Source organism: Lithobates pipiens, unplaced genomic scaffold, assembly GCF_037356315.1.
Source record: "Lithobates pipiens isolate NorthernLeopardFrog02 unplaced genomic scaffold, aLitPip1_a1.2 Scaffold_22, whole genome shotgun sequence".
In the NCBI taxonomy this organism is placed as follows: Eukaryota; Metazoa; Chordata; class Amphibia; order Anura; family Ranidae; genus Lithobates; species Lithobates pipiens.
In genome coordinates this window covers 43,371,986-43,395,702 of record NW_027507784.1, presented here as the reverse complement: position 1 = coordinate 43,395,702, position 23,717 = coordinate 43,371,986, and the positions used below count along the sequence as shown (strand labels likewise).

Below are 23,717 nucleotides of genomic sequence, written 5' to 3'. Positions count from 1 at the left end.
TTCCTCCTCCGCAGGGCTGAAATCACATTCCTTTACAACACAGCCAGTCAGCCATGATCTTCACAGGGTGTATCTGCCGACTGCAACTACACTGCCATTCCAACCAGAGAATTTCACAGATCAGAAGGGCAACATAAAAGCCAGATAGACCCTGTGAAGAGTGACAGACTGTGTGTAAAGGAATGTGATTTCAGCCCTGTGTAGTGTGTAGTTTGGGGGCTGTATACAGTGCTGGGATGGGAAAGGAGAAAGGAGCTCTGCCAAGTGACCTGTGACCAAGTGACCTGCCAGGGATCCCTGTCCTCTGATTTTCCAGCGGTGGTCCCTGTCCTCTGATTCTCCAGTGGTGATCCCCATCCTCTGATTCTCCAGTGGTTATCCCCGTTCTCTGATTCTCCAGTGGTTATCCCTGTCCTCTGATTCTCCAGTGGTGATCCCGGTCCTCTGATTCTCCAGCGGTAATCCCTGTCCTCTGATTCTCCAGCGGTGATCCCTGTCCTCTGAATCTCCAGCGGTGATCCCTGTCCTCTGATTCTCCAGCGGTGATCCCTGTCCTCTGATTCTCCAGCGGTAATCCCTGTCCTCTGATTCTCCAGCGGTGATCCCTGTCCTCTGAATCTCCAGCGGTAATCCCTGTCCTCTGATTCTCCAGTGGTAATCCCTGTCCTCTGATGTAAAGAGAAACTCTAGGAACGCAAAATTCTTAAATCACTTTGAGTATCTTGGCGTGCGGATGATGTAAGGAGGTGTTAAGAAGCTGGCAGCCGCTGTGTCCTTACCAACCATGGCTCATCTGCTGTCAGCAGGATTGCCCACTGAAAGCAGAATGTAAACAAAATAATTGCCATCTATACTAGACCTTTCAGGTCTGGTATGGATTTTAAGGGGAACCCAATGGCAAAATTAAAAAAAAAAAGCATGGTGTGGGGTGAGCGAGCACCCTGACCCATGATGAACCATACCAGGGCAAATCGCCTCAAGATGGGAGGGTGTTAGAATATTAAAATTTATAAATGGTTTTGGTCTTTTGAGAATGATTGACTTGCTTATGTATATCATTATATATTCTAGATATGGATAAAGTGAAATTTATATATATAAACTTTTACATATATTTATGTAAAGATTTGTTTGAAGCTTCATATGCATTTCTTGGGAAAGCAGTTCTATGTAGAACTCTCATGTGGTATCAACTAGTCTCACCTCCCCCATTGTAAGAGATAAGGTTACATCCATGTCCAAAGACACAAAGTTTCAGTTATGTTATCTAAAATTATGAGTTATTTCTTTATATTACAATATTTCCTGATTAGGATTATTATTAAGTACATTACATTTTAAACGTATATAATCTATCTACTGATATATGTAGTATTTGGTTTAGAAGATAGGATATAAGTTAAAAGGTTTAATACATGGCCGTTTTGCCATCCCAATGGAATGTTTTAATTAGAGAGGGTTTTGTATTTCAACATCCTGTTGGATGAGGTGGGAGGGAACTTTCTCATTCAAAATTTGCGGGCATTCTGTGGAACAATATATCCCAGCGGGAACTCTTAAACCATCCTTAATTGGGAAAAGGGTGGGGGGTTAATTGTAGGAGTAGTAAGTTAGTAAAAATACAAACAGGCTGTTTCTTGAGAGCAGATTTGCACTCCAGGAGACACGAGGAGACATTTAAGGAGGCTGACAAACCTTCTTACACACACAGAGATACATTTACACAATCTTCATTTCAAGAATAAGAAGCTTATTGATGCTATTTTATATTCTACATTTTGACACTGTTTTTGTAATATTTTGCTATTTTTATTATTAAATAAATTTTGACGTTTTTACATGAGAACCAAACGGATTTTCTTGGAACTTTCCTCATCAATATGAATTATTGAAATATAGTTATTAATACAATAATAACTCGATTTTTACAGAGGGGGGTGCTTTTGGCGTTCATCATGATTGATGTTGGATCTACTTCGGGGGGCATTTATTTTTGGGGGTTTGAATAAAGGATTTGTCATGGTTGACACATATAATATGGTAGTATCAATGGATTATGAGTTCAGTAATCCTTGGTACAATTTCCTCTTTTAACCACTTGCTTACTGGGCACTTCAACCTCCTTCCTGTCCAGGCCAATTTTAGAATGACAATGTCATGCAACATTATCATTTTTCATAGTTTGTTATAAAATTTTGCAAACAGGTAATTTTTCTCCTTCATTGATGTGCGCGGATGAGGCGGCACTGATAGGCTGCACTGATGGGCAGTGATAAGGCGGCACTGATGGGCAATGATAGGCGGCACTGATGAGGCAGCACTGGTTGGCACTGATGAGGCTGCACTGAAGGGCACTGATAGGTGGCCCTGATAGGTGGCACTGGTAGATGACACTGATAGGCAGCACTGATAGGTGGCACTGATGATGAGGCACTGATGGGCACTGATTGGCAGCACTGATAGGTGGCACTGGTGGGCATTGATATGTGGCACTGGTAGGTGGTACTGGTGGGTACTGCTTAGCAGTGCTGATATGTACTGGTAAGTGGCACTAGTGGGCACTGCTTACCGGTAGTGGGTTTGGAATATGCAGGACCAATGTCCTGTTTACTCCAAGCTGTAATTGGCTTTTTTTTCCTCCTCACGCTGTCGGCATGTGGGAAAGCCAATTACTGGCTCTGGTTACATCACTTGATCAGCTGTCATTGGCTGACAGCTGATCACCTGGTATGGGTCGGGATCGGTCCCTTACTCCAATCTATGATCAGCCGAGTCTCAGCGCTCAAGCAGCACATGTCTGACAAAGTTCCAGCCCCTCGGAACAAAACATGTAAACTCAATGCTAAGATGAACACCCCCATTTCTCTACCTACTGTAGCTTAGCCCCATTGACATTAAGGACTTAATGACTGCAACCATGATGCACAAGCCTGAAGAAGAAAAATTCTTGCTTGGATTGGAATTGGATGTAAGATATGCACTTGGGGGCTAAGAATATGCATCATACATACTAGGGGGAGTACAACTGGGGGGATCCGTAGTGGAGAAGGATCTGGGGGTTTTGGTAGATCATAAGCGCAATAATAGCATGCAATGCCAAGCTGTGGTTTCTAAAGCGAGCAAAGTCCTTTCTTGTATTAGGAGAGGTATGGACTCCAGAGAGAGAGATATCATTTTGCCTCTGTACAAGTCATTAGTAATGCCCCGTACACACGAGAGGGATTAAGTCTGACAGACCTCCAAAGGAGTTCCGCCGGAGTTCCGCCGGAGTTCCGACGGAGTTCTGGCGGACTTTTCGACCGAACGGACTTGACCACACACCATCACACCAAACTCCGACGGAGTCGAACGTGATGACGTACGACTGGATTCGACGTAGGAAGTTCCTAGACAGTAGCCAATAGCTGCCCTAGCGTCGGTTTTAGTCCGTCGGAGTAGCACACACACGAGCGGATAGTCCGCCGGACTCAGTCCGTCGGAGTTTGGATGTCGAAAAGTCCGCTCGTGTGTACGGGGCATTAGACCTCATCTGGAATATGCTGGGGAACTGGAGAAAGTGCAGAGAAGGGCAACCAAACTGATAAGAGGCATGGAGGAGATCAGCTATGAGGAAAGATTAGAGGAACTGAATTTATTCACTCTTGAGAAGAGGAGAATACGGGGGGATATGATCAACATGTACAAATATACAGTGGTGTGAAAAAGTGTTTGCCCCCTTCCTCATTTCCTGTTCCTTTGCATGTTTGTCACACTTAAGTGTTTCGGAACATCAAACCAATTTAAACAATAGTCAAGGACAACACAAGTAAACACAAAATGCAATTTGTAAATGAAGGTGTTTATTATTAAAGGTGAAAAAAAATCCAAACCATCATGGCCCTGTGTGAAAAAGTGATTGCCCCCCTTGTTAAAACATACTATAACTGTGGTTGTCCACACCTGAGTTCAATTTCTCTAGCCACACCCAGGCCTGATTATTGCCACACCTGTTCACAATCAAGGCATCACTTAAATAGGAGCTGCTTGACACAGTAAGGTCCACCAGAAGATCCTTAAAAGCTACACATCATGCCGAGACCCAAAGAAATTCAGGAACAATTGAGAAAGAAAGTAATTGAGATCTATCAGTCTGGAAAGGGTTATAAAGCCATTTCCAAAGCTTTGGGAATCCAGCGAACCACAGTGAGAGCCATTATCCACAAATGGCGAAGACATGGAACAGTGGTGAACCTTCCCAGGAGTGGCCAGCCGCCCAAAATTACCCCAAGAGCGCAGCGACGACTCATCCAAGAGGTCACAAAAGACCCCACAACAACGTCCAAGGAACTGCAGGCCTCACTTGCCTCAGTTAAGGTCAGCGTTCATGCCTCCACCATCAGGAAAAGACTGGGCAAAAATGGCCTGCATGGCAGAGTTCCAAGGAGAAAACCACTGCTGAGCAAAAAGAACATCAAAGCTTGTCTCAATTTCTCCACAACACATCTTGATGATCCCCAAGACTTTTGGGACAACATTCTGTGGACCGATGAGACAAAAGTGGAACTCTTTGGAAGGTGTGTGTCCAAGTATATCTGGCGTAGAAGGAACACTGCATTTCATAAAAAGAACATTATACCAACAGTAAAATATGGTGGTGGTAGTGTGATGGTCTGGGGCTGTTTTGCTGCTTCAGGACCTGGAAGACTTGCCGTGATAAAAGGAACTATGAATTCTGCTGTCTACCAAGAGATCCTGAAGGAGAATGTCCGACCATCTGTTCGTGTACTCAAGCTGAAACAAACTTGGGTTCTGCAGCAGGACAATGATCCTAAACACACCAGCAAGTCCACCACCGAATGGCTGAAGAAAAACAAAATGAAGACTTTGGAGTGGCCTAGCCAAAGTCCTGACCTGAATCCTATTGAGATGTTGTGGTATGACCTTAAAAAGGCCGTTCATGCTCGAAAACCCTCTAATGTAACTGAATTAGGACAATTCTGCAAAGATGAGTGGGCCAAAATTCCTCCAGGACGCTGTAAAAGCCTCATTGCACGTTATCGCAAACGCTTGGTTGCAGTTGTTGCTGCTAAGGGTGGCCCAACCAGTTATTAGGTTTAGGGGGCAATCACTTTTTCACACAGGGCCATGATGGTTTGGATTTTTTTTCACCTTTAATAATAAACACCCTCATTTACAAATTGCATTTTGTGTTTACTTGTGTTGTCCTTGACTATTGTTTAAATTGGTTTGATGTTCCGAAACACTTAAGTGTGACAAACATGCAAAGGAACAGGAAATGAGGAAGGGGGCAAACACTTTTTCACACCACTGTATAAGGGGTCCATATAGTGAACTTGGTGTTGAGTTATTCGCTTTACGGTCAACACAGAGGACAAGGGGGATTCTTTCCAAAATGTATATAATATAACTGAGTACTTACATTTATAGGTAAAATCTGATTGCCTCTTGGGGGATCAGGAAGGGATTTTTCCCCCTGCTGTAGCAAACTAGAGCATGCTCTGCTGTTTTTTTTTTTGCCTTCTGGATCAACTGTGGTTATAGAATTGGGTATATTGGATTGGATTGTACGATATTTTTTATTTTATTTATTTATGTTTTTATGGTTGAACTGGATGGAGTGCATGTCCCCCTCAGATTTACAGCGACTTTACTTCCAAGTGCATTTGCAGTGCACTTGTAGTGCAAAGTGGATTTGCCTTTTGCAAATTACCCCCATTGTCTTATACTTTGAGATGGCTACACAGTGTCTTGCTTAGTCCGTTTGAGAGCGGAAACCAATATCATATACCGTATACAGATGCACATTGAAATATCGAGGACAACTATCACTTGGTTGTCAATTGGAGATGATTGGACATACAGTACATTGACAGATTGATTTCAATCTAATCTTTTTGGAAAAATTGCAGAAACCAGTGATTATGAAGCTACTATACAGCTATATGTGTGTACTAAAGGCAAATCATGAGAATTACCTGCAGGTAGTGAGAATAGTCTCAGATTTATAATAAAATAGGAAATTAGTACTATTGCTTCACACTTGGTCAGAACTGAGTAACTTGTTACTGTATATAGCCCTTGGAGTATCTGAAAACGTTTCCTATCCTTTAATTATTCACAATTCAGCAGGACAAGACTATTAGTAGGATGTACACTATATGCATTTAAGGCCCCTTTCAAACCTGTGGACCGTTCAGATCCACCTGTCAGTTTTTCAGGCAGATCTGAACGGGAGCTCCATGTACCACTATGGAGCATCGGATGTCAACAGAGACATGTCCGCTGACATCTGATCAGCCCCGATCTGATCCTCTCCGCTAAAATCAGATGGATGCAAACCCTATTTTTCATCCGTCTGGTAGATCGGATGAAAATGGACAGGCGGTCCATAATCATCCGATCCCCAATAAGGGAGAGCGGGGCTCGGACAGGTCCATCCCTGCACAGAGTGATTTGCAGTCGGGGAAGCCCACTACCAGTTTGTGGCTCTTCCTTTTGGTCTGGCAACCGCCCCCCGAATCTTTACCAAGGTATTGGCTCCAGTTTAGGTGTTGCTACGGCAAGGTGAGATCGCGATCGTGGGATAACTAGACGATCTCCTCCTGAGGGCATCTTCCGCCTCAGAATTAGAGGAGGATGTGACGATCACCATGCAGACCCTGCAAGAATTTGGGTGGCTGTTGAACCTAAAGAAGTCAGTGATTGTATTGACCCAGCATCTGGAGTACCTAGGCTTGCTGCTGGACTCTATGGAAGTGAGAGTTTTTCTCCCTTCAGACAAACTGCAGACTCTCAGATCTGCGGTAAAACTGCTTATTAACCCGCAAGTGGTTGTTGCTCCGCTTTTGCATGCGAGTCCTAGGACTCATGGTAGCCTCCTTTGAGGCAGTACATTATGCCCAGTTCCACACCAGAGTCCTGCAGAAGGAGATTTTGATGAAATGGGACAAATCTCAGTTGTCCCTGGGACAGGTGAGCCAGTCAGTCAGAGACTCACTGATCTGGTGTCTGAGGTCCCCGGTGATTCAGTCCGGTAAATCGTTCCTACCTCTTAAGTGGACAGTGATCACTGTGGACGCCAGCCTATCCGGCTGGAGTGGAGTGATGGGGGTTCAGTGGGCTCAGGGCCTCTGGTCGATGGAAGAATCCAAGTTGCTGATCATCTGGTCGAATTGAGAGCGATCAGGCTGTGCCTCTCCACATGGTCGATGAGAATTCAGGGGCATCCAATCAGGATCCAGTCAGACAACGCCACAGCTGTGGCATACGTCAATCACCAAGGGGGAACAAGAAGCTCAGCCGCTGCCCGGGAGGTCACTCACATACTTCGGTGGGCAGAGAGACACGTACGGGCCCTGTTGGCCCTTTACATCCCGGGAGTGGAGAACTGGCAGGCGAACTCAGTCGCCAAATGCTGGACCCAGGAGAATGGGCGTTGCATCCGGAGATATTCAGGTTAGTGTGCCTGAGGTGGGGCACACCAGACGTGGATCTTCTGGCCTCCCTTCTCAATTGGAAGGTGCCAAGATTAGTGTCCAGGACAAGAGATCCGTAGGCAGACATGTCTGACGCGCTGGTGGCTCCGTGGGATCAGTACTAGCTGATCTACGCCTTTCCTCCACTGAAACTGATACCACGTCTGCTTCACAGAGTGTAAGCCGAGGGGATCCCAGTAATGCTGGTTGCCCCAGATTAGCCCCAGCGCTCTTGGTATGCAGACCTTGTGCGTCTGGTGGCAGATGCTCCCTGGCAACTGCTGTTGCGAGAGGACCTTCTGTCTCAAGGTCTGATTCTCCTTCCTGCTTTACCATCGCTGGCTTTAACGGCATGTTATTGAGACCCAGGTGTTGAGGAACCGGGGTCTGTCAGACTCAGTGATCCCGACTATGTTGAGAGCAGGAAAATCTTCTTCTCGGGAGATATACCATCGTACCTGGAAGGCCTACATCTCCATGTGTGAGGAGAAAGGATGGCATCCACGCTCCTTTTCTGTATCCAGGATCCTGCTGTTTCTTCAGCAAGGAGTAGACCAGAAATTGGCGTTAAGCACCATTAAGGGGCAAATTTCAGCCTTGGCTGTCTTTTTTCAGTGACCCCTGGCATCTCACTCATTAGTGAGTACCCTTGTTCAGGGGGTACGAAATGTAGTCCCTCTGGTGCGTCCACCGTTACCCCCATGGCATTTAAAAAAACACTGTTTGAATATATCAGGGAGATTCCCCTGTTGATTCTTTCACAGAAAGTTGTCTTTCTAGTGGCCATCACATCGGCCTGGAGGGTTTTGGAACTGGCGGCCTTGTCCTGCAAGTCGCCCTATCTGGTTATCCACAAGGATAAGGTGGTGTTGCGTCCGCAACCGTCTTTTCTACCAAAAGTGGTCTCGGCATTTCATATCAATGAGGACATTGTATTACCATCTCTATGTCCTAAGCCGAAGCACCCTAAGGAGGTGGCCCTTCACGCTGTGGATGTGGTTCGAGCTCTGAAGATGTATTTGTCTACCACTGCTCCCTTTCGGAAGTCAGACTCACTGTTCGTTTTGGTGGCTGGTCCCAAGAAAGGCATGGCAGTCTCTTCGGCCACCATTTACAGGTGGATCAGATATATTGTAGTACAAGCCTACGCCTTGAAGGGGCAGTTGCCCCCCGTTCCGGTCACGGCCCACTCCACAAGGGCAATCAGAACATCTTGGGCCTTCTGACACCAAGCGTCTGTCGCTCAGGTGTGTAAAGCGGCGACCTGGTCGTCTGTCCACATGTTTACAAAGTTCTACAAGGTAGACGTCTGTGCATCGGCTAATGCCTGTTTTGGCCGCAAAGTTTAGCAGGCGGCCGTATAGTTGCAATTGAATATGCAATATATTTCTCTTTTTTCCTGTTTTTTCGATAAAAACACAGTACAGTTAAGTTAATGCGCTGTTGCATTACATTCCGCAGTTTTTTTGTGCGGTTGTGGGTAGTCACTCCTGTTGAGGGTCCCCTGGTTTTGTGGTGGATTCTGCCACGCACTGTTTTTTTTTGTGGGTAAAGTTTCACTAGTTCCCACTTGCCTTGGTTGATGAAGTTTTTATGCTATTTTCCCACCTCTCATTTGGCACTGCTTGGGGACGTTCCAATGGTTACGAGTGGAGCTGTGTCAGTCGGTGAATATAAGAGAAAATTGAATTTTTTGTACTCACCGTAAAATACTTTTCTCTGTAATTCTCCGACTGACACAGCACCCGCCCCTCCTTTTCTCTTTACGTTATACTGCTTCTCGACATACTGATGACTGCATGGCAGTGCAGAGGGTTGTTGCCCAAGGGACCGCCCCCTGGGCGGAACTAGGAGTTCTGAGTGTTGTATTAAACTAATGCCTAGTATCTCCTAGTAATAGGGCAGAACAACCAATGGTTATGAGAGGAGCTGTGTCGGTGAATTACAGTGAAAAGGATTTTACGGTGAGTACAAAAAATCCTATTTTTTCCTGGGGGCCTTCCCCTCTGGTTTAACATATAGGGGGATACAGGGGTTGGTGCTTTTTTCTATGTATGTCATTTTTTAAGGCAATAAAATTATGGTAGTTTAACTCACGTAGGCGTGTGGAGATGTATTTGTTTTTTATTTTTCTGTCTTGATGTAAACTGCAATATATTACATATTTGCTTTGGGTTTATTATCTCTTTTTCTTAAGAATGTGTCATGTGATACTGTGCAAGAGAGCCTGCCCACCTCCTCAGGACACAAGAGGGCACTGATTGGCTACTGTGCAGTCTGTGAGGACAAAGCATTGCTGGGAAAAGCCTGGGTCTATGGGAAATGTAGTCCCATGAGACCTCTTTTTTATCAAGCTATAGGCTGGATAGGACTTCAGACTCCAGAAGTTCACTAAGCTGGAGCATAAGAAAAAGGCAAGGAAGCCTGGGGTTTGGGACAGTCGCATTGTGGGACAGTGAGAGATGACCATCCAAATGGGGTACTGTGTCGAAGATAGAGATAGAGTCACTGCTGACATCACCAGTCCTGTTAGAGAAAATTATTCCCAGGTTCTGAGTCGTCACTGACATCATCAGAGCAGGAGGAGGCATAATCAGAATTCCTTTGGTGGTTGGCCACAAATTTCTACCCTCTTCTTAATGGGACATTGACACCTATCTAGGATACCGTTTGTGTACTTATGCTTGGTATTGTGGGATCCACTCATATCTGAGCAGTCTAACACCAAAACATTGGGCTCCAACAATTACAAATGCACTGGTGGGTGGGAGAAGTTTAGAGTGACTAACAGACCTTGAGGCTCAGTTCACACAGGGGCGACTTGTCGCGCTCCGTTCTGTACTATGGAACCGTTCTAATAGGAGCAACTCAAGTCGCTCCGACTTCGAAAAAAGATTCCTGTACTATTTTTGGGGCGACTTGCATTGACTTCTATACAGAAGTCGTTTTGCAAGTCGCCGCTGAAGTCGTGTGCAGGTCGCATCTGTGAGTCGCGCTGCAAGTCATGCCGCCCCTGTGTTAACCCGAGCCTGAGTTCCCAGTACCACCCTTTAGTTATGACCTCCCCAGAGATGTTTGGTCCTTCAGGTATTTACATACAAAATGGATTTGTCATTGTTTGCTGTGATTGCCATTTGTTTATTGAGTTGCTGGGTGCGTTGTACAAATAAATATCCCCTCTTGAGCCTTGATGTGTCAAAGGGTGTGGCATTGCTGGAAGGGTCGTTAACATCTGGAATCCAGGGACCAAAACATCAGTGGCTCCTTCAGGGGTAAGCATATTTTTTTTTCGGTTAAACTAGATGGACTTGTGTCTTTTTTTTAACCTATGTAACCATCCCTGTTCTGAGGTCCTGGGTCTGTACACCCACTATGCCCATTATGAGGGGTTCCCACCATCCCTGTGCTGAGTTTCCAGGTCGGTACACCTGCTGTGGCTCCTTCAGGGGTAAGCGCACTTTTTTTCGGTTAAACTAGATGGACGTGTGTCTTTCTTTAACCTAACTATGTAACCATCCCTGTTCTGGAGTCCTGAATCTGTACACCCACTGTGACCATTATGAGGGGATCCCACCATCCCTGTGCTGAGTTCCAGGGTCTGTACACCTGCTGTGCACCTTATGAAGAGTTCCTACCATCCCTGCTGGATATCAGGTTTCTAAAAAATAAAAAAAATAGGAAAAGAAGGCAATTTCCAGTTTATACGGGTGACAAGACACACAAATAAGGAAAAGAACTTAATTATAAGTACAAATAGTATCCATCAACTTTTGATTTCCAAAGCTATAATATAAGTCACGGAGATGTAATGAATAATACAGTGACTAAGCAAGCAACAAAGATATGTCAATAGTCAACGTTGATTCCATTCCATCCAAAAAAGGAAAGGGGAACATAACCCCTAGAAGTCCCAGCGTAGGGCTGACGCTGGGAGATTTTAGGTTTTTATATGTAGCACCCTGATGTTTAGGCAGGGTTGCTATTAAATTTATTTGCCAAGTGATAGTTGCCTTGGCCAGTTTTTAGGAGGTCAATAAATTTCACCCTAATTATGGAATTGCTGCACTTCTTTATTCTGTCACTAGGTGGCCGGGTACCTGGTGACATTAGATAAGACAAGGGCATTGCAAGGACAGATTAGGAATGAATGGGGTGTCTCAGCCAATGGGCAGAGATTTTCTTGGGTCCCTTTGCCTGCTGGGAGAACCTATTTATTTGGGTGGAGTCAGGTGATCTGTGTTCTGTGCAACCTGGATGGCTGTCTGGGTGGACGTGTGTTGTATTGCCCCGGGCTGCTATGTCAGAAACCTAAGGCCTATCCCGGGGACATCTGGCTGATAGGCTGTCTGCGGGCCTATTCGGAAGCAGTAGAAGCAGCGTAGGGTTGGGACTGCAAGCTGGTAGTCTAACCAGAAGTAACAGTTTCGCCGGCCAGGGAACCAGTTGTGGTCGGAGGTAGAGGGGAAGCTGTTGCCACTAAGAGACCATCCACCTTGCTACCGGAGATCACAGTGAGTGAGTTGAGGCCAGTACCAGAGAAGACTTCTCGCCAGCCTGGGATGGTGAAGAAGTGGCAAAACTTCAGCAAATGCCAAGTCAGGGACCCAGCGGGACTGCAGGGGTGAAACTTGAAGAGCATCTGTGAGTGCCAAGCCAGGCACCCAGCAGGGAAGTGGGGGTGATGCTTGAAGAAGATACTGAATGCTACAGGGAAAGAGCTTAGTGGATCCAGTGGCTAGTGGATCTGAAGTCTAGTGAGAGAGACTGGGAGCTCATTGAGCAAAGACCCACAGTGAGCGAGTGTGTGGTAAAGAGAACTGTTCGTGTTGGAGATAGTTGAATACCATTACCGTTAGTAACATCTACAAGATTGTTGCCATAGGAGACAGCGGTCTTACCTATACAGAAGTGGTGTCTGGCTGGAGGCCTTCACCTGTATACAGTGGTGTGAAAAAGTGTTTGCCCCCTTCCTCATTTCCTGTTCCTTTGCATGTTTGTCACACTTAAGTGTTTCGGAACATCAAACCAATTTAAACAATAGTCAAGGACAACACAAGTAAACACAAAATGCAATTTGTAAATGAAGGTGTTTATTATTAAAGGTGAAAAAAAATCCAAACCATCATGGCCCTGTGTGAAAAAGTGATTGCCCCCCTTGTTAAAACATACTATAACTGTGGTTGTCCACACCTGAGTTCAATTTCTCTAGCCACACCCAGGCCTGATTATTGCCACACCTGTTCACAATCAAGGCATCACTTAAATAGGAGCTGCTTGACACAGTAAGGTCCACCAGAAGATCCTTAAAAGCTACACATCATGCCGAGACCCAAAGAAATTCAGGAACAATTGAGAAAGAAAGTAATTGAGATCTATCAGTCTGGAAAGGGTTATAAAGCCATTTCCAAAGCTTTGGGAATCCAGCGAACCACAGTGAGAGCCATTATCCACAAATGGCGAAGACATGGAACAGTGGTGAACCTTCCCAGGAGTGGCCGGCCGCCCAAAATTACCCCAAGAGCGCAGCGACGACTCATCCAAGAGGTCACAAAAGACCCCACAACAACGTCCAAGGAACTGCAGGCCTCACTTGCCTCAGTTAAGGTCAGCGTTCATGCCTCCACCATCAGGAAAAGACCGGGCAAAAATGGCCTGCATGGCAGAGTTCCAAGGAGAAAACCACTGCTGAGCAAAAAGAACATCAAACCTCGTCTCAATTTCTCCACAACACATCTTGATGATCCCCAAGACTTTTGGGACAACATTCTGTGGACCGATGAGACAAAAGTGGAACTCTTTGGAAGGTGTGTGTCCAAGTATATCTGGCGTAGAAGGAACACTGCATTTCATAAAAAGAACATTATACCAACAGTAAAATATGGTGGTGGTAGTGTGATGGTCTGGGGCTGTTTTGCTGCTTCAGGACCTGGAAGACTTGCCGTGATAAAAGGAACTATATATTCTGCTGTCTACCAAGAGATCCTGAAGGAGAATGTCCGACCATCTGTTCGTGTACTCAAGCTGAAACGAACTTGGGTTCTGCAGCAGGACAATGATCCTAAACACACCAGCAAGTCCACCACCGAATGGCTGAAGAAAAACAAAATGAAGACTTTGGAGTGGCCTAGCCAAAGTCCTGACCTGAATCCTATTGAGATGTTGTGGTATGACCTTAAAAAGGCCGTTCATGCTCGAAAACCCTCTAATGTAACTGAATTAGGACAAATCTGCAAAGATGAGTGGGCCAAAATTCCTCCAGGACGCTGTAAAAGCCTCATTGCACGTTATCGCAAACGCTTGGTTGCAGTTGTTGCTGCTAAGGGTGGCCCAACCAGTTATTAGGTTTAGGGGGCAATCACTTTTTCACACAGGGCCATGATGGTTTGGATTTTTTTTCACCTTTAATAATAAACACCTTCATTTACAAATTGCATTTTGTGTTTACTTGTGTTGTCCTTGACTATTGTTTAAATTGGTTTGATGTTCCGAAACACTTAAGTGTGACAAACATGCAAAGGAACAGGAAATGAGGAAGGGGGCAAACACTTTTTCACACCACTGTAGCTGTCTACCTATAGAAGTCTGAGAGTCTGTCAATGAAGCATTGCATCTACTTAAGGGTTTCCTGGCCCTAACCCTCTCTCCCACAGTTCTGTTTAAGACACAATAAATCTGTTTGCATTCAAAAAGTGTCTGGCGCCCACCTGTTCATCTTGCATTACACCCACCATGCCTCATAACCCACTCTACACTCAAGGATGTCAGCACTTCCTAACTCAGGAGTTAACTATTAGGCCAAAAGAGGCCCGGGACTTTGCTACATATATTATGGACAATGTACCAGGAGAAGATGGAACACACAATGTAAGACAAGATCAGAGTTCGGAATGATGTCTGAGAGATCGAAATCCATATCTCTGGATCAGTACAGATCACCTCTGAGAAAAAATGAAAGTAGGTGTGGCGCTGTTCGTTTAAATTATCTTAAAATAATTGGTAATATAGTGTATAATAATGTGCCTAATATAATTAATTAGTGTATCTTATGAAATTCATATGTTAAAGTTCATCAAAAATATGTAAATATAGAAAAATGCAGAAAAAACATAAAACTACACAAAATTAATTCATAAGTGTAGCACTGACCCCCGAAGGAGCGGCTGGTTTAATTGGGCTTACCGTTACCTTCTTGACCTCGTGTATGTCTAGGGGTTTCCCAAGGTAGATGGCCCAAAGAACTGCAGAAACTGACACAGGATCCACTTTTGGGATATTTATTTGACAACAAGTAGAAAAAACAGTCTCTCAATGAAGGGTAGAGGGTTGGGTAGGAAGTTCAGGTACTCTTGGAACTGCAGAAGATAGGAAGTCTCTCACTATAGAAATCCAGAGAATTAGCATTCACAACCGGATTCTCACAGCTACCGGATAGACCTCCTCTCACTAGGCCTAGTAGCCGATAGAGTGTTTAAATAAAGCAAACTCTCTGCAAAGAAAAGTCTCTGCCACAGACTTGAATGTAGAACACTTGTGAATAAAGTCTCTGCCACAGACTTGGAAGTAGAACACTTGAACAAAGTCTCTGTCACAGACTTGGATGTAACTGAAGGATGTAGATAAATTTAGAGAGCTATCATAAGGTACCAGTATTTCGCAGCCGACGATACTGTACGAGTGTAGATTCACTTGATGTCTTTCAACTGAGCCTCCAGGCTCCTTCTGAGAAGCCAGCCTTATGCGTGGCCTTCTCCCGAAGAGTCCTCCCCCGGTTGCTTCTCCAGTTGCTGGGCCTCTGCACAGCTGAGATGGCACCGGACCACCTTTGAATCCTCCTCCCAGTTACTTTGCCTCGGGCTAGCCAGCCCCAAGACTTGAAATTGGATGGATCCACACTCCAGGCCATGAGGGCCATGGGGGCTGGTCAGGAGGACCAGGACCAAGCAGACAGATATTCTGGATCGGAACCCAGAAGTACGTGATGTCAGTACCTTAAGTACCCTCTCCCGGAATGTACAGCAAAATGACACTCCCACTGGGCTGGTTCAGAGAAAGAATGGCACCCAATACGCCTAGCTAAACGGCATTCTCACACTTGCCAGTAGTGACAGCGACACCTTTGGCCAAGCAGAACCCAGTGCAATCCAGCTAGACTGGTACTGAAACCATAATTTGGTATAATTGACCCTAAAACCTAACTATTGCTTTAGGAATTTTAAATAGAAAAAAAACACATAGCGCGTGCTCTTCAGGAGCCGGCACTACATAAGAAAAAAAATGTCCATAAACATGTGAAAGGCCTGGATTATTTCCTAAGTGTACGTAATATAACTGGGTACTAAAATTTATAGGTAAAGTTGATCCGGGGAAAATCCAATTGCCTCTCGGGGGATCAGGAAGGAATTTTTTCCCTTGCTTTAGCAAATTGGATCATGGCTCTGCTGGGGTTTTTTGCCTTCCTCTGGATCAACTGTGGGTATAGAATTGGGTATATGGGCTGGTATATTTATTGTATGTATGTATGTATGTATATATGTGTATATGTATGTATGTATGTATATATATATATATATATATATATATATATATATATATATATATATATATGTGTGTGTGTGTGTGTATATAATTTTTTTTTTTTTTGGTTGAACTGGATGGACTTGTGTCTTTTTTCAACCTGACTAACTATGTGCAAAAGTGCAAAAAATAATTATATGTCTCCAACGTGAAAAAACATGTTCCAATATTATTATAAAAAGCAAATGATAAAGTTCATAGTCCCAATGATAAAAGTTTTTTTTTTTTTAAAGTGAGAAAGTGCTTTGTGCTGGTGAAGGAGAAAAAAACCCCGTTGCTCTATTTCCTCTTGAAGGGTGAACACAGCATACGTAGCTTATTCAGATATGGAGAGAACACGTTGCTGAATCTGGCTCTCGGCCATTCTTGCCGGCTTTCGGCCGTTCTCTGCGACCAAAAGTGTCCTAAAGCCGCCAAGAATGGCCGAGAGTGGACCAAAGATGCCGAGAATGGCCTAGAGTGGGCAAAAGCCGCCGAGATACACAGAACATCCAGCTCTGTATCTCGGCGGCACCATTTTTAATTGGCAAACCTGAAAATGAAACTGACAAGGCTGCAAATGATGGACAAGGCTACATGACAAGGCTGCAAATTACATTGACAAGGCTGCAATGATGGACAAGGCTGCAGATGGACACTGATAAGGCTGCATTGATGGACAAGGCTGCAGATGGACACTGATAAGGCTGCATTGATGGGCATTTAAATGTAAGTTTTTTTCCTTAAACTTCCCTCCTAATAGTTTTTTCCTTAAAATTCCCTCCTAAACTTGGGGTGCGTGTTATACGCTGGCGCATGTTATACACCGATGAATACGGTAATTATTTTTGCACTTTTGCACATGTTTATAGACATTTTTTTCTTATGAATTAATTTTGTGTAGTTTTATGTTTTTTCTGCATTTTTCTATATTTATATATTTTTTTCGCATTTATGAGCTTTAACGTATGAATTTCATAATATACACTAATTAATTGTATTAGGCACATTATTATACACTATATTACCAATTATTTTAAGATAATTTAAATGAACAGCGCCACACCTACTTTCATTTATTCTCATTCATTTACCCCACTCAGGTGGAAGTTACCAATAGGGGAAGCAGTTCTTTATTTATTTGATTTAATTTTCACACATTTATTTAAACTTTGTTTCCTGCTGGTACCTAAAATTTCCACTGCACGGAATCAAACATTTTTCCCTTACAGATCACCTCTGCTCATGTATTCTTTATTACAATGAACAATTTTAGAGACATCAATGATAATAAAAATAAATGATGATATCACAGTCTTTATTACATGTAAGAACTTGAAAAAAATTGTTATTCACGCAACATTCAGTAATTAATTCAGTAAACAGCAATTGTAAATAATAATTAAAATATATAATTAACCATTTAAGCCTCGGACCATTTGGCTGGCTAAAGACCAGACTACTTTTTGCAATTCGGCACTGCGTCGCTTTAACTGACAATTGCGTGGACGTGGCTCCCAAACAAAATTGACGCCCTTTTTTTCCCAAAAATAGAGCTTTCTTTTGGTGGTATTTGATCACCCCTGCGGTTTTTATTTTTTGCACTACAAACAAAAAAAGAGCGACAATTTTGGAAAAAAACATATTATTTTTTACTTTTTGCTATAATAAATATCCCCCCAAAAATTTTTGGGGGATATTTATTATAGCAAAAAGTAAAAAATAATATGTTTTTTTCCAAAATTGTCGTCTTTTTTTTTTCCTCAGTTTAGGCTGACATGTATTCTTCTACATATTTTTGGTTAAAAAAATAAAAAATAAAAATCGCAATAAGTGTATATTGATTGGTTTGTGCAAAATTTATAGTGTCTACAAAATAGGGAATAGTTTTATGGCATTTTTATTAATAATTTTTTTTTACTAGTAATTGCGTTTTTTTCAGCGATTTTTACCGTGACTGCGACATTATGGCGGACACATCGGACAATTTTGACACATTTTCGGGACCATTGGCATTGATACATTGATCGGTGCGATTAAAATTGCATTGATTACTGTAAAAAATGTTGGGGGCAGTGAAGGGGTAAATATGTATCCTAAGGAGTGTTCTAACTGAAGGGGGGGGGGTGGGACTGTGCAGGGAAACTAACAGATCGCTATTCATACTCTGTATGAACAGACTATATGTCAGTTCACTGCTCAGGGACCCGTAAACGGTGTGTTTACACACACAGCTCCTGGTTCTCTGTGTGCCCAGTGGTGATGGAGACCGCCTGGGCCCTCGAATCGGCTCGGGGAGTCGTTTATGTTACCGACATAACATGACAGCGATTTGCGCAGCTGAGCCATACTGCCACAGTACAACTGCGGTGGCTGGTCAGCAAGCGGGTAAAGTGAACCTGTCACCTTTAAAGAGGAAGTAAACCCTGATGAGTTTACTTCCTCTTTCATTCCCTGCAAAGGCAAAGCATAATGGACTACTATGCATCGCATAGTAGCCCATTATGTGTCACTTACCTGACACAGGAGCCAGTGAAGTCGCCGCTGTCCCCTGTAGTCCGCCGCATCCATCTTGTTGGTGGGGTCTCGCAGCTCCGCCGCTGTCATTCGGCGAAGCCGCGATGACGTCACTCCCGCGCATGCGCACGGGAGCCGACACGCGCGGCAGCTCCGTCGCTGAGAATGCCGCGCTCAGTGCGCATGCGCCGTAGACATCGGTGCCCGTTTTCAGGAAAATATCTCCTAAACCATATAGGTTTGGGAGATATTTCTTGGACCTACAGGTAAGCCTTAATCTAGGCTTACCTGTAGGTCAAAGTGGTTTGTAAGGGTTTACAACCACTTTAATACTGAAAGCCTTGTCTTACTGTAATGCAGTGTTTCTCAATTCCAGTCCTCAAGGCGCACCAACGGGTATGGTTGCCACCTCATCCCTTTAAACCGGAACACATATGAATTACACGGGTTCTGTGGCCGATTAAGGTGGTAATTAAACTCACTTGGCGCCTTGCCTGCATTAAATTAGCCTCAGAACCTGTGCAATACATATGTGTTCGAATTTAAAGGGATGAGGTGGCAACCCTAACAACGGGTCATGTTTTCAGGTTTCCCATTATTTTGCACAGGTGATTTGATCAGTTTCACTCCCTTAGTAATTACCAAAGCCATTTCATCTGAGGGAAATCCTGAAAACAGGACCTGTTGGTGCGCCTTGAGGACTGGAATTGAGAAACACCACCTTTAAGACTGAAAGCCTGGTCTTACTATAATGGACTGGGAAAGACGTGTGTCTCTCTGATCCGGTTTCACTGGTCTGGGCTCTAAGTTCTACCCATCCATTGTCCCTATGTCACATAAGCCTGTCCCTGTAGACAATAGAGAAGATCTCATTGGACAGAATTCTGGTGGTGGATGGAGCTTCAGAGGAGGTGCTCATGCAGAAGGGGAGATGTCAGGACCTTAATATCCCAACACGGTGACCAAGTTGTCATTAACATCTCCCAGACTTTAGTTATGACTGAAAGCCATTAGGAGGCACTCCTGTTCAACCAATCACAGCGGTCATATGATCGGCATGTCCACCCCCCCCTCCCTCCCCTTCCATCTTAACCACTTCCCGACCGGCGCACGCCGATGTAAGTCGGCAGAATGGCAAGGGCAGGCAAATGGGTGTACCTGTATGTCCCTTTAAATTTGCCGCCCTGCCATCGCGAGCGCACCACCGGCTGGGACCCCTGTGAGTCCGGTTGCGGATCCCGCGGACTAGATCGCCGCGGGGCGGCTGAACTGGGAGATACCATTGTAAATAGCATCTCCCCGTTCTGCCTAGCAACAAGTGACGCTGATCGCTGCTCCATGTGATTGGAGCAGAGATCAGTGTTCACTAAAAGAAAGCCCAGCCCCCAACAGTTAGTAACACACCCCTAGGAACACTTAACACCTATACTGCCACTTCCCTTTAACCCCTTCACTGCCAGTGTCATTTACACAGGAATCAGTGCATTTGTATATACAATGATTGCTTTATAAATGACAATGGTCCCAAAAATGTGTCAAAAATGTCCGATGTGTCCGCCATAATGTCGCAGTCACAATAAAAATCGCTGATCGCCGCCATTATTAGTAAAAAAATTATTAATAAAAATGCCATAAAACTATCCCCTATTTTGTAAACGCTATAACTTTTGCGCAAACCAATCAATAATCGCTTGTTGCAATTTTTTTTACCAAAAATATATAGAAGAATACGCATCGGCCTAAACTGAGGGATAAAAATGTTTTTTATATATTTTTGGGGGATATTTATTATAGCATAAAGTAAAAAATAATGCGTTTTTTTCAAAATTGTCGCTCTATTTTTGTTTATAGCGCAAAAAATAAAAACTGCAGGGATGATCAAATACCACCAGAAAAAAGCTTTATTTGAGGGAAAAAAAGGACGTCAATTTTGTTTGGGAGCCACGTCGCACGATCGCGCAATTGTCAGTTAAAGCGACGCAGTGCTGAATCACAAAAAGCGGTCTGGTCTTAAGCCAGCAAAATGGTCCGGTCTGGAAGTGGTTAAGGGCCAGTTAAAGGGCCCCAGGCAGGCCAGCAGGAAGGGGTTAATAGCTTTGCCATGTTTGCTTTTGCACCTAAAATTTTAATAAAAAAAAAAAAAAAGGCTGACAGGTTTACTTCAAGTGTCTTGTTCAAATTCCCATCACCCCCTGTGCTCCAGCTGAATTTTGAAATCAGGCTCACCGAGGACATGCCTAAGCCTGTCAATTTGAGATTTAGCAAGCAACTGTGCAAAGTATACATTAAACATTTGATAAGGCAAGATGGCAGGCAGCCCCCTTCTCCATGGCTTTGGGTGGGCTTAGGCAGGGAAAGTGTGCAGGGTGGTCCTTGCTTTACAATAAGAAGGCTGGGGACAGGGAAGTGACAATGGAAGGGAAGCAGAGATTGGCAAAAGTGGTCATAAATCACAAGACTGGCAGATTCTTGGGCAGGCAAATCACTACACATATACTGTATGGACTAAACACTTTAATACTAAATGGCATGAAATAAATGTTAGAAATACACATAATATCACAATTAATACAATGTGCTTTTTTTGCTGATACAACAATCTATTTAGTACAATAAGCAATGTAATGTATATAAAAACTTGTATTCACAATGCTGCAAATACACTTTATTTATAAAGAAATCTGTAGAGCTATTCATCCTGTAGAACTGCTTGTACATTTATTGTGTGCAAATGGGGGGAGGGGGTAATAAAAAAGATGCTATTGGGCTATTTTCTCTTCAGGTTAAATGTTCTCCCTTCATAAGAATACCGTACAATGAATCGGGAAGATACCCCATTATATCCACTAGATGGAGCTGACGATCATATAATCAATCTTTTTTTTTTTTTACAATGATCAGCTCCATCTAGTGGCCGCATTGCATATATTTTCTGTTTTACCCTATTCTGTATGGATGAAAAACATTCAACCTAGAGAGAAAATAGCCTAGTAACATTCATTTTATGATCCCATTCGCACAAAACTGATGTATAAATGTGCAGTTTTTCAGGACAAATAGCTATTTGATTGTTTTACAAATATATCACATAAAGATGAACAGCTGGCATTCTTAGCTCACTTCCCATTTTTTAAATGCAAATATGTACAAGCATTACCCAAAAGATGTAAATGTAGCATTGATAGAAAACATGAACTAAAAATAAGACAAGGCAACAGCTGCTTCTAATACTGACAGATCATTGATTGGCAATGGGAGAACGGGGTAAACCCTGAGACAAATCTTCCCAAACTGTCCCTGAAAAGCAGTTCTGTTTTTTTTTTTTTTTTATAAAGAGGCTCCAGATTGTTACAAGGCAGGATACAGCAGGTAGTGGCATCATATTATTAGCTCAGGCATGTAGGAAGCTAGAAATACATTCATCAAAGTGTGGAGCTTATCTATTTTGCATCATAACTGAATTAAGTTTCATTCACACGAGTAGCAAATTAAAAAAAAAAAAGCCTGCTAAAATATAAAATGTTTTACGGGGCCTAGTTTTAAAAAAAAATGCTGTTTGAATATCATGAATAATCCCTATGTCTATTTCCCATCATCATCAGCTCCATCTAGTGGCCATATTATGCTATTTTCCTAATTAAGGTATTTCAGGAAAATACTGCAATATGGCCAGTAAATGAAGGTGTCAGAAATAAATAAGCAAATTATGAGGATTAGCAGTGTGAAGGAAGTAAGAAGTGAGAGGATATTCCTTTTGAGGCCCCGTTGAACGTTTCTTCTCCAGATTCTGTATTCAGACCACTTCAGTACCAGTGGGTGCCTGAATACCCTGAACAATGGCTGCATATGATAAGATACAGTCACTGTACAGCCGATAACCTTCCACCCGGCTTGGCTGGTTTATAAATCGATGTACCCACAGTGGCATTCAGGCCTCCCCTTTGAACAAATCATCAGGAATCCTCTGAAATGTGTGCTGTGCGTGGTGAGCTTAAAGAAAAACTCTGACTTCAAATACCAACCCCCCCCCCCTCCCCCTCGCTGATATTTTCCTGATTATGGTGCCAAAGGTCTGTACCCGGTCTTCAGGTACCGGCAGAACCCTTTGGTACATCTGCACACACAAAAAATATTTCCCATGCATGCGCACAAAGCAAAGTTTTGGAACTTCCATAACAGACATAACTGCACATGCAAAAGATGGCTGATGTATTGCTTGGATAAGATGAATCAACCAGATTACTGCATTTCATCCAGGGAGGGTCTTCTGTTACGTTTTGTTAAATAGATTTATATTTAAAGGAAGTCCAACTATTTTACAGATATGTGTACACAGGAACATCTATATTATAAGACAGTTGTGTATTGGAGATCTGTTATGGTTGTATACCAGAGAATGGGAGGTCTTGTAGAAAAAAACGGCATTTATTGAGGAATTTGGAAAGGTAGGGGCCCCAATAGTGACTCTTCTGGGGCCCCCGGTCATACCTAGTAATGCCCCTGTTTATTGTATTAAATAGGAAGAAATGTTTTCAAATAATCCATCAGACTTACAGAACGGGAACTCTACAGGGACATGGGATATATGTTATAATTTCAAAACTCTTAACTTTAGGAGTTTATTTTAAAAACTGAATTTTTTTTTTTATAGAATTCATCTTGCTTGGCTTTTTCGAGTCCATAGCTGGCATCTCTTCTCCTGTAATATAGAGAATACATTCATAATTAAACATTGTTCCTTACATTATCCTAAATTAATTTACAGTGAGAACAATAATAATATATCTGACACATTAATGGCCAAAATTTCTGTATCTTTTTCTAATAGATTAATTAATATCATATATGGTCAGCTTCAGGTAATGACTAAGGACACGTGAAGTGTGCGAAACGCGTCTACCCAGCATTCTGATGCCTATCATTTTTGGGATGTCCAAATAAGGAAGATTTTGCTCTACAGTGGTGTGCGGCCATTTCTTCTAATGTCATTGTGTGCGGAGGCGAGCACCTGCTGGATCATTAGTCTTCCTTACTTCACCTGGAGCGGCGGGTTTTCTTATTTCCATATCGTCAGCTTCCTCTAGTGGCCAAAATTTTGAAAATTTTCTTATTAACCCCTTTGCAGCCGCGCCTCCCAGCCCTTTGAGAGGTTTCAGATCGTAGGAGGCAGGG

At 43.3% G+C, this 23,717-nt stretch overlaps 1 protein-coding gene across 1 annotated transcript in view; it reads right to left on the bottom strand.

The window, feature by feature from the left end:
- Nucleotides 1-21,044: 21,044 nt before the first annotated feature.
- The window catches only part of LOC143923700 (uncharacterized), a 96,200-nt gene continuing 93,527 nt past the window's right edge, over nt 21,045-23,717 (bottom strand). The window contains exon 12 of the mRNA XM_077447504.1: nt 21,045-23,244. Coding sequence (XP_077303630.1) covers nt 23,165-23,244 — 80 coding nt within the window. The 3' untranslated portion in view covers nt 21,045-23,164. The remainder of the gene's footprint in view (nt 23,245-23,717) is intronic.